This window comes from Osmerus eperlanus, chromosome 11 (assembly GCF_963692335.1).
Source record: "Osmerus eperlanus chromosome 11, fOsmEpe2.1, whole genome shotgun sequence".
In the NCBI taxonomy this organism is placed as follows: domain Eukaryota; kingdom Metazoa; phylum Chordata; class Actinopteri; order Osmeriformes; family Osmeridae; genus Osmerus; species Osmerus eperlanus.
The window spans coordinates 4,611,352-4,627,319 of record NC_085028.1 but is presented as its reverse complement, the minus strand read 5'-3'; the positions used below and the strand labels follow the sequence as shown (position 1 = coordinate 4,627,319).

The 15,968-nt window shown below is 48.0% G+C and overlaps 1 protein-coding gene across 1 annotated transcript in view; it reads left to right on the top strand.

The window, feature by feature from the left end:
- Positions 1–15,968, top strand: part of LOC134029330 (calsyntenin-2-like) — an 87,357-nt gene that overhangs the window by 60,425 nt on the left and 10,964 nt on the right. The window contains 3 exon segments of the mRNA XM_062473416.1: positions 10,090–10,252; positions 12,593–12,759; positions 15,648–15,802. Coding sequence (XP_062329400.1) covers positions 10,090–10,252; positions 12,593–12,759; positions 15,648–15,802 — 485 coding nt within the window.

Here is a 15,968-nt window from a genome sequence, read left to right as displayed (position 1 = left end):
TATGTGCATCTGTGTACACGTGCCTCTTTGTTAGCAGTGAGCAAGTGTGTGTTTGTTCATTTGTGTGCACCTGCAGAAGCACCTGCGTGGATTCTAAGAGACAATGGACTTTCCTCAGCGTCATGCTTTTACATTTTTCTTAGCATCTTTCTTCAAAATGGTGTTGATTCAGACACAAACAAATATCTCCGAGGCAGCATTTGGAAGTGGAGCATCTGCTCTCGCCAGATTGTTGATGCATTTTGCTGTCTTCTTGTTTTATCACCAAACATTCTGTTGAATATTTCTCACTTCCAATGCCATACTTTTCAAACTGAGCAGGATTTTTGATGGCCGACTGGTGCTGCTCAGTGGTTTGGAATACCTCAAACCTTCTGTAGGAAAACAGCAGTCGGTTGGTTGCGGTCTGTATTGGAACACCAAACATAAGCTTTACGTTCAACTTTTATTTAAATTTTTTGAATGTTCGATTGTCTTTTCAAGTTATATCGTGTTCTCGAGCTCACAGCCTAAATGTGTTTTTCGCTGAATCTTAATTATGGCTGTGTTTTTGTATGAATGTTCGATATGGAAGGATATATTTCAAAGTAGTTTGATTTAGTTCCACATAAAAAGCCTTTTTTTTCAAACTTGGCAGTGAGAGGAAGCTGCCCTTTCTCTGCCTCCAGAAACGAGAGCGACGTGCCCGTCCATTCAGTCGACATAATGGAACACAGAGCGGCGCTGTGGTGGACCGTGGAGGAACTGACAGACTCACGGCTACCAGAGACAGTGGAGGAGTTGGCACAAAGGACACTTCACGTCTGTGTTCTATAAACAGAGAGAGAAGCAGGCTGAATTGACCTTCATTACACTGACGTTGTTTTCGGCCATGTGCATGGCTAATGTTGCCATCTCTCTACTCTTGAGTGGAATGTAGGGTGAGTTGTGGCTGTAGATTCTCCAGGTCGTGTCTGAGACACGGAGGTGGGGGCTGTGGTCTAGACTCTGAGGAGGACGTAGCTGTCCTGTCAACTACAAGCTACAAGCGAGGACACTGTGCCGAGCTCTCAGAGATTGCGGTTGGAAACTCCTCTGTGTTTTGGCTACGAGAAAACAAAGATGTCTTTTTTTGTTCTTTTTTTTTTTAAAGGTTTTCATTTAACGGTGTGGGAGGCTGTGCCGGCAGAAGGGAGACCACTAGTCTTGTGGTGGGGGAGGGGAGAGTGTGATGCAGGTGTACCACACACACACCTCATCGGAGAGGGTCAGTGTTGAATGATAGATGACTCCTACTGAAGAGGCTGCTAAATTTAGAGCTCCATTGCACCAAGTGCCTCCACGGAGCTCCCAGCACACACACACACACACATACACACACACACACACACACACATACACACAAACACACACACAGAATATTATGGAAGGCAAAGCCCTAGCTTGTGAATGTTACGGCAGCATTTTGAAAGGCCTTCGTCCCTGTCAGCTAGAAGTTACTGTAGCCTGTACCTCTCACTTCACCTGAGCTCATGGGCTCACACACACACACACCCACACACACTTCTTGTACTGCCTGAAACCTAGTCCTTTTGTTTTTCTGTGAAGGCTTTTGAAATGTATTCTTGCCTTCTTAAAAGTGTGTGTGTGTGTGTGTGTCGGCGTGTGCGTGTAAATGAGTGTGGGCTAAAGGGATAGGCTCACACAGTTTCCCTGTCACCTGTCTTTAGTGCCTACTGTCACATATTAGGCTTACAGAGAGCTTCAAAGGAGAGTCGGAAAGGGGAGAGACAGAGTCAGGGGGGGAGACAAAAGAGAGAGAGTTGTGAATACATTCTGAGAGGGTTAGAATGTGCACATGCATACCCACGTTGGTGTGCGATGGGTGACTGTGGGACTGGGACTTTTCCCCTCATGGTGTGCTTTAGTACATGTCTTAACAAACCCAATTTCAAAGCCCTTTCAAGTAGCTTTGAGGGAGAAAAGGCATTTTTCCCTACAGGTTTAAAATAGCACAATTCAGAGCATTTATCAGATCCTTTTAACATTAGTGGATTTACCCAAAACGCAGATAATAGAATGAGCACATCTGGAATCTGATATTGATTGGTGCCATGACAATGCCCCTCTCTGTATTTTTATGGATAATATGTGAGACGGAAAGCAATCAATAGTGGGAGAAAAGGGATGAAATGAGTGCTTTCGTGTGTGCGTGTGCGTGTGCGTGTGTGCGTGTGCGTGTGCGTGTGCGTGTGTGTGTGTGTGTGTGTGTGTGTGTGTGTGTGTGTGTGAGTGAGTGAGTGAAAAAGAGAGATGGATAGAGCTGAGGTTGGAGACACATGTCAATATCTTTGCGAATGACTGAAGACTACAGACTATTGATCTGCAGCCCATCTGTACCACAATAACACTGCCTGAACCTACTGACATCCAGAGACATCCACTGCTGACTACTGATAGAGCAGTGGATGTCTGCTCTATCAGTAGAGCATGATAGAGCAAAAAAGAACCCTTTTTTGCTCTGTTAAATTGCTGCACCAGTCCACACTTGACCGGTGGGGATCTCATTCTATTAAGACTGTAACTGTTAGCTGCTCCTGGCATTCTCTTATCCCTGCTCTCCTCTCTCTGTCCCCCCCACACACACATCCCTTGTGGTGTGGGGGGTTTGAGTTGTCAGCACCTGCCTGGTCGTCGGTCAGCCAACACTGGACCTGGTCGCGAGTCTCCCGGTCCTGTCCTACATCTATAAAGTTGAATAATGGATTTTGGTGTTTTAAAAACCCATCGACACTGTATGACTATGTTTAGCCTGTGTTCTGCTCCTCTCTCCCACCAACCGTCTCTGGAGGAGGGGATCCCTCTCTGAATTGCTCCTCCCAAGGTTTCTTCCATTTAAAAAAAAAAAAAAATTCTCCTGTTGAGAGTTTTTTGGGAGTTTTTCCTTGTCTTCCTTGAGGGTTTAGGTTGGTTGAGGGGCAGTTCTATGGGCATATGTGAAGCCCTCTGTGACATGCTTGCGTGTAAAAAGGGCTATACAAATACATTTGATTTGATTTGATAGAGCATTCTGGCTGACTACCTGGCTGGCTAGCTGACTGGCTGATTACCTTGCTGGCTGGCTAACTGGCTGGCTAACTGGCTGATTACCTTGCTGGCTGGCTAACTGGCTGGCTGACTGGCTGACTACCTGGCTGGCTAGCTGGCTGACTACCTTACTGGCTGGCTGACTGGCTGGCTGACTGGCTGACTACCTGGCTGACTACCTTACTGGCTGGCTGACTGGCTGACTACCTTGCTGGCTGGCTGACTGGCTTGCTGACTGGCTGACTACCTTGCTGGCTGGCTGACTGGCTGACTACCTTGCTGGCTGGCTGACCTGCTGATTACCTTGCTGGCTGGCTTGCTGGCTGACTACCTTGTTTGCTGGCTGACAGCCTGACTACTTTGCTGGCTGGCTGACTTCCTTGCTGGCTGGCTAGCTGGCTGACTACCTGGCTGGCTGGCTAGCTGGCTGACCAACTTGTTTGCTGGCTGACAGCCTGACTACCTTGCTGGCTGGCTGACTTCCTTGCTGGATGGCTGGCTGACTACCTGGCTGGCTGGCTGACTTCCTTGCTGGCTGGCTGACTACCTGGCTGGCTGCCTGACAGTGTGAAAGAGAGAGACAAAGAAAGGGGTTGAAGATAGATAGAGAGAGAAGGAGAGGTAGAGGGGTAAAGAGACTGACAGAATGGGAGAGGGAGGTGAGAAACGGTGTCAGTAGAAAAGCAAGCCCTTTTTTAACTCCCATCCGTCATCATAAGCCTTCCTAAATGGATGTACCCCACTACCTTGCTTTTCTCCCCAAATCTTTCTTTTCTCCCACTCCCATGTCGACTCCTTTTATTTATCTTACTTCTTGGCCCAAATAACCCTCACTGGAGCTTAGCCTCTGGGGGGAGGAGTTTGTGTGTTGTTTTGATTCGGGGCCCTGATTGGCTATGCCACTTCCTGTGTTCAGGTTAGGTGTCAGGGTCTGCAGTGAAGATTTATGGGACGGCTCCTTTATTGTAGGCATTGTGCAGGTGAGATAGAGGGGGACGGGAAAGATGGATGGATTGATGGAAAAAAGTGTAGGGATAGGTAGCTAGAGAGAAAGAGAGAGAGGTAAGGGGATGGGGGGATGGTCTTGTTTGGCAAGGGCGGTAAGTTGTGTTTAGTATTTAAAATTGTGTACGGTTATTCCCCCTCTCTTTCTCTCTCTTGCTTTCTCTCTCTTGCTCTCTCTCACACTCTCTCTCTCTCTCTGTCTGTCTCTTTCTTTCTCTCTCTCTCTCTCTCACTCTCTCTCTCTCTCTCTCTCTCTCTCTCTCTCTCTCTCTCTCTCTCTTTCTCTCTTTCTCTCTCTCTCTCTCTCTCTCTCTCTCTCTCTCTGTCTCTCTCTCTCACACACACACACCTCCTCCCATCCAAACTAATTTTTGGGGGGATGAGCACAGGAGAGTAGAGACAAAACTATCAGTTCTGCCAGACCCTCTCTGACCTAGTGTGGCTGGGGGCATGTGCCAGCTCAACCAGAGGACAGAGACAGACCTAGAGCCAAACTCTGCTCCACCACAAGACCACTTCAGAGCACCCAGCTCTGGGCCTGGCCCTGTTCCAACACAATCACAGCAACCCACTTCTCCACTGCTTCAGTCCTAACAGCCTAAACTGTGTTCTCTCCTGCTGTCCGCTGTTCTGAGGAAAGTTGATGGGTTTAAGCAATGAGGTGGAACGATAGCCGGTTATTTTAGTGGAGAGATTAAAGATGCAAGGATGTTGGTTTTTGTTGGAATGCAGCCTTTGAGTGCTCTGTGTGTCTCTTAAACCACTGAGCTAGTGAATTATAGCGTGGGACTGTGCCAAGTACATTAACTGGGAGGACTAATGCATTGCTCAATTTGTTTACCACTCTCTTTCTCTCTCTTTCATAATTTTTCATGCTTTTTCAGTTCTTTATCCCATAGAAATGTTTTTTACAAAAAGATTGCTATCTCACTTTCTTTTCTTACAATACACTTCTTTTAATACAGCTCTCTGCAACCTACCAGCTGCCTGGTAAATGTAAAACTGTAAGTGCAATTCTATACCTATTTAAGAGCAAATTACAGTATACAGTACGCTACACACACACACACCCCACATCTTGACGCGTGCCCACACACGCACACACACACTGGGTCTGTGCAATACGTTTTATTGAACCACTGTAATTTTGCGACATATCAAGCAGGTAATATGATTTCATAAGACGTGGGTTGCGTAACTCGACAGCGGAACTGTCTCTGCTGCTGTCAGGACATATGACTTAGGTTTTCTTGTTTGCTGCCATCACATGTTTTACAGTGTGTGCGTGTATCTGGGTGTGTTTTGTGTGTGTGTGTGTGTGTTTAGGAGACAGGATTCCAATTGTGGTTAGTATTCCCTGATAGCAGCCTAGCCCTAGCCAATACAGAGGTCGTCTGGCTGTTGACTCCAAGACCCGCCTGGAAGCAACCGTGTTAATTGCTACTCTAATGAGTCTCTTTTGCCAGACGGTAATTCATAGTCACCTTCAGGCACATCCAACACACACACACACTCTTGGAAAGAGATACAGAGACATCTATGCATGTGTACAGGTCTCTTGATTGGTCTTTGGCTGAAGCGAGATTTGAAGAAAGGGAGATTAAAAGAAAAAGGTTTTGTAACCAGTTGTTTCAGTAACAACCCCCCCCCCCCCCCCCGCCCGCCATCTCACCTGTTTTTTACAAATTCATCGTTTTCTTCTCTGTTTCCTTCCAGTTGAATGCCACGCTGGAAGGATCGACGGCTCACATCACCACACACTCCTCACTTCTCCCTGCCTCTCTCTTTCTCATTCTGTCGCTCTCCTGTTCCTCCCCCTTGAAGTCACCTTGTTCTCGGGGCCCATCAATCTCTGTGCGGATCCTTTCACAAACATGGCTGGCCCTGCCTCTCTCTTTCTCTCCCTCTCCCCCTTTCTCCTTTTTCTCCCCCTTGCTCTGTCTCTCTCCCTTTCGCTCTCTCTCCATCCCCAGTTCACCATCTCTCTCCCTCTCTTTCCGCCCCTCTCTCTCCCTCTCCCTCTTCTTTCTTTCTCCGAATCCCTTTTCTATTTCCTGCTTTGTATCTTATCTTCTTCCTCGCCTTTTCTCACTTTATCCCTCCACAATCCATTCTTTGTTCTCTCTCTCTCTCTGCCCTATCCTCTGTTTTCGTCTTCTCCTCCTTCTCCAACTGTCATTTCCCCTCTTTCGCTCCATTTCTCTTCATCTTCCCTTTTCACTCTGTTGTCTTCCACCTTTGTCCTTCACAGCATCCTGTCTTCCGAACCCTCCCACACCTCTTCTGCAATCTCCATAAAATTCTCTCAGTTCGTCGGTCTTTGAAGTGAGTGGGGGGACAAGGCTTGCGTTGCGAGCCTGTCCCTTTAAGACTTTTTAACTCCAAAGCACTTTCTGCTGCAACTCAGCTACTAATAGAGAAGAAGAAAGGGAGGCGTAAAGGGGCGAGGAGACGGCGGAGAGAGTGAGAGAGAGAGAGAGAGAGAGAGAGAGAGGGCGAGCAGAGAGAGAGAGACAGAGAGAGACAGAGAGAGAGAGAGAGAGAGAGAGGGAGAGAGAGAGAGAGAGAGAGAGAGAGAGAGAGAGAGAGAGAGGGCGAAGGAGAGGCAGAGTGTGATTTTGTTTTCCTCCACAGCCTGGCGTGCCCAGGAGATGATGAGGTGTCTTTGATGTGTGATGTCTCTGCTCTCTCTCTCTCTCTCTCTCTCTCTCTCTCTCTCTCTCTCTCTCTCTCTCTCTCTCTCTCTCTCTCTCTCTCTCTCTCTCTCTCTCTGTCTCTCTCTCTCTCTCTCTCTCTCTCTCTCTCTCTCTCTCTCTCTCCCTCTCTGTCTTCTCTTTCTGTCCCCCTTCCACTCTCTCTATATCTCTCCGACCCCCCCCCCCCCTCCCCTCCCTGTCTATTCTCCACAGCCTTATTGTCCAACAGGCTACTGTCAATGGTTGTTTTCTCCCCCCCCCCCCCCCTCCTTTTTCCATATCGGTCTCTCTGGTCCTGCAGCACCACGCTCTCCTCCTTGTTTGTGGGTTTATTTATTTATTTCCTTCTGTCTTTTAATTTGCATGTGGGGGAGAGAGACATGGGGAGACCTGGGAATCGGAGGCTCGCTTTCCTTTCATGAGAGCTGGAGCAACTCACTTCCATGTAAACTTTTGTTTTGCGCTAAAGTTGAACTTTGCTCATTTTGATGTCTGTTTGTGTGTGTGTGGGTGTTTGCAGCTTGAAACACACACATCAAACCCCACCCCCCCACTCCCATGCCCTGTGGCACATCTGTGTAGAGAGCAGTACAGTAACAGACAGCTTCCTCTTCTGATATTTTCGGCCCACAGGCAAGTAGCATGGCTTCGATTCTATCTCTTGCACCCCCGGGAGAGCACTTCTGTACCACACACACACACATCACCACCACACACACACACACACTGTACAGACTAAACACACTATATCTCCATCCAGCTGGTTACCCACCAGGCATAGCAGTGCACCTGTTCTCCTCTAATTGTTTTTGATGAGTTTCACTTCAATCCTGACATCTTGATCTTGATCTGCTTGAGATACTTTAACAAACACTTTCTTAATTTGCTTTCGACTTGCTTAATTTGAGTAAAAAATTGTGTTCATCGTATTCAGCCCTTCTGTTAGGGCTATCTTTGTGTTACAGTTACAGTTAAAGTTGAAACATGCATGGCAACCGTTTAGGTAACCCACTATTTCTGGATGACAAACTTGAAGCTGTGGAGGATGTGAGTGTGAGAAAGAAAAAGAGAGAAAAAAGAAACACTCATGAAAAGAGAGACAGAGGCGACATACAGTCTGAGGGAAAAATCAACTGCTGAAAACATCCTTTATTTATCTCTCTCCCTCTGGGGGTCTGAGCCAGAAGCAGGCAGACCCACTGCTGTCCCACCCCCAGCAGAGTGAGCCTCTGCTGGGCCAGACATGCTGCCGCCTCCCCCTTTGAAGCCTGGAGGAAGTCATCCACCAGTCACTGCTGGTCCCATATGAACAACGCTCTTTGAAATATTGATCCAGGGAAAGAGCCCAACAACAGGGGTGCTGCCAGGCTGTGTTTGAGTGAGTGGATAGACACAATCCTAAGTGCGTGTGTGGGTGGGTGTGTTTGTGTGTGTGAGAGAAAGTGAGTGAGTGTGAGTGTGTGGTTGTAGGTGCATTCTTGTGCATGTGAGTTCCATCTTCAATGACAGTGTCGAATTCTGTGACTGACAGTGACTGCTACATAATTGCTAACCCTTCGAGTATTTCCAAGTTTCTGACCTAGAAATGAGGAGCAGCCGTATCCTGGCTGTGGACAGCCCCAACGTATCCCATTGATGCCAGGATGTCTCCGCCGAGATGCAGAGATTAGCATTCTGCAAACTGTACTCTTTCTTTAGCAGATGTGCTCTCATTATCAGCTCCCTGGTGTTTAACAATCATTCATTGTAATGCTACTACTAGCTAGCTCACAGCTGCTATGCTAGCGTGTTGCTAACAGGTCCATCACATCCTCTATAACAAGTGGCCATTGTTTGGTCCTGAAGGCTGTTGCAGTTCACCTCAGGGCAGTTTCTTGTATCTTAGACGAAGTCTAACCTCATTTGCCCTTGCCAACTAGATGATCCTCATCCCATGTCATCGTAGGACAGTATCGCCTAAGACTGCTGCTAGTTATATTGATAAACCATGTTCCTGGCTCCAGGTCATCTCAGGATACTGCTGCTGAAGCAGGCAGGGTTTGGAGATGTGCAGCTAGTGATGGATGCCCACGCGCTCACCACCCCCGGCGCGCACAGGTTGCCCCGGGTTACCTGAGATAGGACATCAATGAGCCAGGCGGTGGCAGCATGAGACAAGAGATTCATCAGAGCTGAACTTAAGAGGAGGGTGGGGGGACTAGCCTTGGGGAGAGAGATGACTGCATGGGACTGTCAGATCTACTGTGGATACATGATGAGGGAAAAGAGATGGGAGAGGAGTGAGGGAGGGAGGGAGGGAGGGATAAAGAAAGAGAGATGGAGGATATAGAGAGAGAGTGAAAGAGTAAGAAAGAAAGTAAGAGAGAAAACAGGTAGAGAATAGAAAGGCCATACATGGGTGGGGAGAGGGAGTTAGGGAGGGGGCCCTACCAAGGGAGTAGCTGGGGGCTTGTGTAACTATGATGCCGTATATGTGAGCTGTCAGTCAACTAGCCCAGTGCTGCAGGGCCCTCCCCCTCCCTGCCATCCAGCCACTGAGAAGTGAGTTGGGAGTAGAGGGCGTGTCAGTCAGGACCTTCTGAAGTCTCCCTGGACCCCAGGGTTGGTGTGGAGAACCTGGCTCCCACTCAGAACCATGTCAGGGGCTGGAGGGTGTCCTGGATTCTGCTCTGACAAACAGACATGGGCTCAATGCAGACACACATGCACAAACGCGCGCACACACATACATATACCGTATATATATATACAGAAACCTGCAGTTTCATGTCTACAGTGACCTACTGCAGTAGACAGTAGGTCACGTCTGCAGTGCTTTAGCTTTTTACCAGTGCGAATGTTGACACAGAAAGAGCAGAAGTGTTTGTGTGTGTGTGTGTGTGAGAGAGAGAGAGAGAGAGAGAGAGAGATAGATAGAGAGAGAATGCCTGTGTGTGTATGAATTGTTGCTCATGTCCAGAGAGAGGTGACAGCTCCCCCATCTGCTGTCATAGCGGGGGCACCATTAGTGATCCATTTAGCTCTTTTCTGAGCTAGCACCCCCCCCCCCCCCCCCCCCCAGGTGGAACCTTGGCAGGGCGCCTATTAAAGAGCCATTAGCACTCCCTAAATTAGAACCACTGGTAAATACAAAAGAGGGACGAAAAGCACTCTGGTTCTCCATCCATTGTGTTGCTGACTTTTCGGTTCTCAAAAGCTTTTTTTTTCTTCTTTATTTTGTGTTCGAGTTCTTTGGCATGACGACAGTTCAAAACGTTTCACGTGAACTAATGTCCTGCCTCGTGTCGTCTCTCTCGCTGTCTCTCCGCTCTCCGTCTCTCAGATCTGCGACAAGGAGTGGCACTACTACGTCATCAACGTGGAGTTCCCCCTGGTCACGCTCTACGTGGACGGGGTGACCTACGACCCCTACCTGGTGACTGACGATTGGCCGATCCACCCCTCCCAGATTGACGTGCAGCTCACAGTGGGAGCGTGCTGGCAAGGTGAGGTGGGGGACAAGGACAGCGAAGAAAGCTCGTATTTCCAAGCGCCTTTTGTGTACTTCAAACACAAGTGTCTTAGCGTGGTGCCGTCAATGGAGGCGAAACGAAAACGTTTGGCCACAGTCAGTTTGACTTTTGTAAGTGCCTGCCATCTCGAATGCGTCTTTCAAGCACAATGCATCAGGGTTTGAATGATTCAGTACAGCTCGGCCGTCGTCTCCCACGCCTGCAGCCTGGTTTAAGTGAACAAAAAAGCTTGTTATACAGTAGATGTAACTTGCAGGTTGCCCAGCTTAAACTAAAGGGCGAATGTGTGTAATAGCTCATAACTTTGCCGATGTGTTTGAGATACATTGGGGGGCATTTTTACCATGCCACAGGAGGGTCATTTTAACGCCTTTTATCCCACACTGATGACTGGGGGTTTTCTTATATCCTTTTCTCCCTCTCTTTTCGCTGAATCACTGATGGAACGCTGGAAGCGCTGAGGAGGATTATAAGGCGCTGAATAGAAAAGGGAGTTCATCGGCTATTACGCCTTTTCTAACGGGGAGTAAGCCTCAGTAAAGAGTTGTAGAAGGGCCCCTGATATCTTTACACAAGCTATTATCCCCCGTCAATTGCCTTTTCAGAAGCTAGGATTTAGCGGTTAGCTCTACGCTATTGATAGGGTAGAATGTTCCAGCAAGATGGGTTTGTGGGAAAGCTGCTTCAACTTCTAGAGTCTCAGTCTTCAGAGGATTTTTTGAAGCTTTTTTTTTCTTTTGTAGAAATCGGGTGGGGGGAAAAAACGTTTCAAAATGATAAGGCTAATTGTCAATGTTCAAAGCTGACATGAAGTGAAGGGTTAGGTATTTTTTCGTGAAACTTTGAATGAGAAGAAAAAAGGAGAAAAAAGAAAAGTAAAAAGGAGAAATTGTAAATTCAAAATGCAGAAAGGAAAGGAGAGTGTGTAGTCTGCTGGTATTAGAACACTGTTTATGTCCGGCCCTTGTCGGTTAGCCCAGCTTCTTCAACCAAACCTAGCCCGAGTGTTTTTAAAGACACAGAGAGTATTTTCTCCCTTTCTTCTCTAATAACAGGGGCGTTCTCTCTCTCCCTCACCCCCCTTAGAGAATAAGTGCCATCTCCTGAGTTTCCTGGCAGTTTCTCCTGAGTCAGGCTGTATTTAACCTTTCACCCTTATCATAAGTTGCAACTGTGTAAAGAGACTTACTCGAAAAAGGGTACACCCTAGGATGTGAGATGCACACCAAACTCCTCTCTGTTCCTTTCACTCTCCCCACCTCTTTCTTTATCCGGTCCTCACTCTTTCTCGCTCTCTCCCTTGCTCTCTTTCTCTTTATTGCTCTCTCAACCTTCTTGTATCACACAGAGACCCATTCACTACACTTGTCCATCCCTATCATTTCTCTGCAAGGACAGGCTGAGAAAGGGAATAGAGAGCTGACTCCATATAAAAGACATGAACAAAGTGGAGCGATCAGCGATTTTATCAACCGCATTATTCTCGGTTCATAACGTCTGATTAATCTGATCTGTCCGTCTTGTCTGTCTCCGGGCCTCTTAATGGTCTCTCTGGCTCGCCCCTGAATGAATAACATCTGCCAGGCGGCGAGGGTCGATCTCAGCGGCCACTTTTTATAAGGATGAGAAAGAAGGAGGGCCAGGGGTAGGCAGAACATTAGTTACACAGATTCAAAAAAATGTGTCTGAGAGGTTAGAAGGGGTTGATTGTGTATATATGGGAGAGGGAGAGCGAGGAAGACAAAAGAAGAGGAAGAGAGAGAAACAGACAAACCAATTACACAAAAATGAAGTGTTTTATTCCAACAATAAGCCTCTTATTAACAACAGACTGTCGGCTTTTGTACAATACCTACCCACCCGCAGTACCTACACATGTACAGGTAGATATATGTGTGAGCTGGTCACATCTCACACATATATCTGGTTTACAGCTTCCTGTTTCATATTTATCGTGAAGAGTGTAGACACTTTGCATAAATGAGTCGTACTCTCCTCATCAACAGCAGACAGTAATCAGGCCAGCTTTCTGCCCCAACGATCGGCTAAAGGCTTTCTGATGGCTAAAAGCCAACCAGGCGGCCATTTTGGCTCCGCATGCAGTCCACAAAGCTGGGCCCGATAGATGACTTGGAATTGGAGGGCTGCCTCCGGCCCATCTGGCCAGTGGAGAGGTAGGGGGGGGTGGGCGTTCAAGTGGTCATGAAATGACAACAGAAGTGCTGATCAAAACACTGCTGGAGCATCGACTGAAAATGTGCTTCCCCAGTGAATGCTTCATGCAAGCGTGTGTGTGGGTGTGTGTGTTTACAGGCGGTGAAGTGACGAAGCCTCGCTTCACCCAGTATTTCAGGGGCAGCCTGTCAGGCCTGACCATCCGTCCAGGGAAGATCGAGAGCCAGAAGGTCATCTCCTGTCTGCAGGCCTGCAAAGAGGGACTCGACATCAACTCACTGGAGAGCCTGGGCAAGGGGATAAAGGTAGAAAACAACACACAGAGAGAGAGAGAGAGAGAGAGAGAGAGAGAGAGAGAGAGAGAGAGAGAGAGAGAGAGAGAGAGAGAGAGAGAGGAGGGGGGTTGGTGAAGGCCCCAAGGCCAGGCCCCACTGCTCCTGTATAATGCAGCTGTCAGATGGGTAACACTCCAGGCATTATTTGTTTCTCTTGCCACCTCAGGTGAATTTATGCAGATACCCCAAGAAGTAGGCGGTGGAAGTTTCTGGGCGTGGCGGCTCCTCCTTAATGGCCTCCTCATCAGTGATGTCTTTCACAACATCATTTATTTCCAAAACCACAATGGGAATAAAGACCTTCAATCTGTCAACAAAGCTTAGCTTTTTATGCCATCTCTGTAAATCACTCTGTAAATCCTGGGGATTCCATTGCTTAAACCTTCAGGTTGTTTTTCACTCAAGAAGTTACATCACTCATGTCTACTGGAAGCAATTATCTTGGCTTAGCATGATGCTTCTAGATGAAAGAATTCGTAACTAACCAGACCAAAGCTCTGGACGGGTGGCTGATAGGAGACAGGGACTCTCTTGGTGGAATGATGTGTTCTGCAGTGTTGCCGTGCTTAGTGAATACCACTTGGATATTCTAAAGGAGACACTAAAGGCCCCGTCACACCATAACGTTCTGGTCGACGTTCTATGACGTTCGAGGAAACGTTGATAATCGTCCATGGTCGCTGGTATAGTGCTGGTATAGCGCCAGAAGAGTGTTGTGTGGACGCTGGTGACGCTGGTAATCGTCGGTGATCGGCGGAGAACGCTGGTCCAAAAAAAAGGTTTTGAACATGCACAAAAGTCCTCATGGCGACCAGCGTTCTTCAAAGTTTAATTTTAAACGCTGGATAACGCTGAAGAACGTTTGTGGAACGTTTGACTAACGTTGCACACGTTTGGCTATCGTTAGTTCATGTATCACAGTCGTTACCCTAGCGTTACTTGGTTGTTATTCATCGTTTGCTTTGAAGTGAACAACTCACTCGCTAGTAGCAGAACCCCCCCTCGCACCCTTATGTCGTCTAGGCGGCATGATGTTTACTGTTCAGAACAACTGAATCCACTGATTTTCCAGTGTTTTATACCCGTTTGGTCATAAAACCCACATGCCAGCAAAACGTTACTCTGTCGTTATTCACACGTTAGTCACACGCTCAACACGCTCGTCTAACGTTGACTAATCGTTTGTCGCGCGTAGCAAAACGCTACTCTGTCGTTATTCACACACCAGTGACACGTCGTCACACGCTTATAGTTTTCAGAGGTGTCTTACTTGGTCGCTGTTACACGCTCCTCATGCGTAAGTCCCTCGCTAGTTATGTGTCAGTCCCACCCTAGTCATGCGTTACTCACACGCCAGATGTGTCCACCTCGCCCTAGAACGCTCGAAATTGAACGATTAGAACGTTCAGAGGACTTTGACCAGAACGTTATGGTGTGACGGGGCCTTAAGGCTGTAGGCAACAAGTTAAATGAACAAACATAGGAATTGCTTCCACAGCATGGCTTAATAGGGACTATTTGGCAGAAATGCTGTTTCCTATTTGGTAAGTGAATGCTCATGTTGAAGTCATTATCAGAAAAGCATGTAGGCAAGTTATATAAAAAAAATGTATAAACATAAAACAATAATACAATTTGTCTGATGACTAATTAATAACTTAAACATGTTTAGATTTGAAGTGTTACTCAGGTGTTCTTCAGACCCCAGACTACCCGCCACTGTTAAATACTCACAGTTGGTACTATTTGTAGCAATCCAGGGGCGATGGTGGAGCCGATCTCACCAACTTCCAAATTAATTCACGCATCAATTACGTGAACAAGATACCAAATGATTTGAACTTTGCGAGTGTTAGACAGTAGCGTGTTCTACCCACAAAGCGTTATCTGGACCCCCGGAGTGTTAGACCAGTCCTCTGGTCTGGTCTCTCTCCCCGAGGCCGGGCCTCTCCCCCGGCCTGCCCCGCTCACACACCTCTCTGGACGTCTCCTGCCATGGGCACCGGGCCTCCTGGTGAAGGGGACAGATAGGATGAGAGAGGAAAAAGAGGAGGAGGGGGTAAAAGTCTCCAGGACTGATCCACTTCATCTTCCTTTTTTCTTGCTTCCTTTCTTTTTTTTGCGTCTTTCATTTTCTTTTTGGTATCTCTGCTCTCCCCCGAGTCCAAGAAGGAGAGCTTAAGGACGCCATTTAGGATCAGGTGTGAGCTTTGAGAATGCAATCACAGAGAGACACGCGAGGGAGGAAAGCCAGAGACAGTGGAGGGAGGGATGAAAGGACACAGACACAGGGACTGGATAGCCCCCCGGAGCGAGGGCTCTCTGTTGCAGCCGTATCACCGCTGAAAAGCCGCTCTGGTTGATTCAGTGCTGGTCCAGCGGGACCCGGGACTGCAACTGTCTGAAGAGCCTACCTTCTGTAGGCTTATGATCCCCACTATCAAACAGCACAGAGGGCTCCACACACACACACACTGTACACAGTACTCACAGACAGCAATACACTCAGAGGGGAGTAGTACTCACACATAGTCCGCACATTGTATCCCGACATGCCCACAGACTCACACACACTCACACACACAGGACTGATTTCAATATGAAACATTGCGTAACCCTCACCCCTCCCTGTTCATCCCTCGCTCAACAAGACAGTCTTAGTCTTCTCCATAATGTTATCTATCTACGTGTTGCTGTTATGGCTCACCCTCCTTTCTCTCTCCCTCTCTCTCCCTCTCTCTCCCTCTCTCTCCCTCTCTCTCTCTCTCTCTCTCTCTCCCTCTCTCTCTCTTCTCTCTCTCTCTCTCTCTCTCTCTCTCTCCCTCTCTCTCCCTCCCTCCCTCCCTCCCCTCCCCAGTTTCCACTTCAACCCTGCCCAGTCTATCCTGGTGATGGAGGGGGAGGACCTGGAGAACATGAATGCAGCGTTGAGGAAGGTCTCCTACATCAACTCCCGCCAGTTCCCAACGCCAGGGATCAGACGCCTTCACATCTCCATCATCTGTCCAGTAAGGCCCTGCTTCTGGCCTGTGGCTCCAGCTGTCTGCTCGCTGTGCTGCTCTGTGTTAGTGTCAGGGGGGGGGGGGGGGGTGGGGGTTGTTAGACGCTTTCCTTCTCTGTCCTCTTTAGCCCCTCGTCTCTGTTTCCTCCCCTTCTGCTTTTCTTCTTCCTGTCTTTGG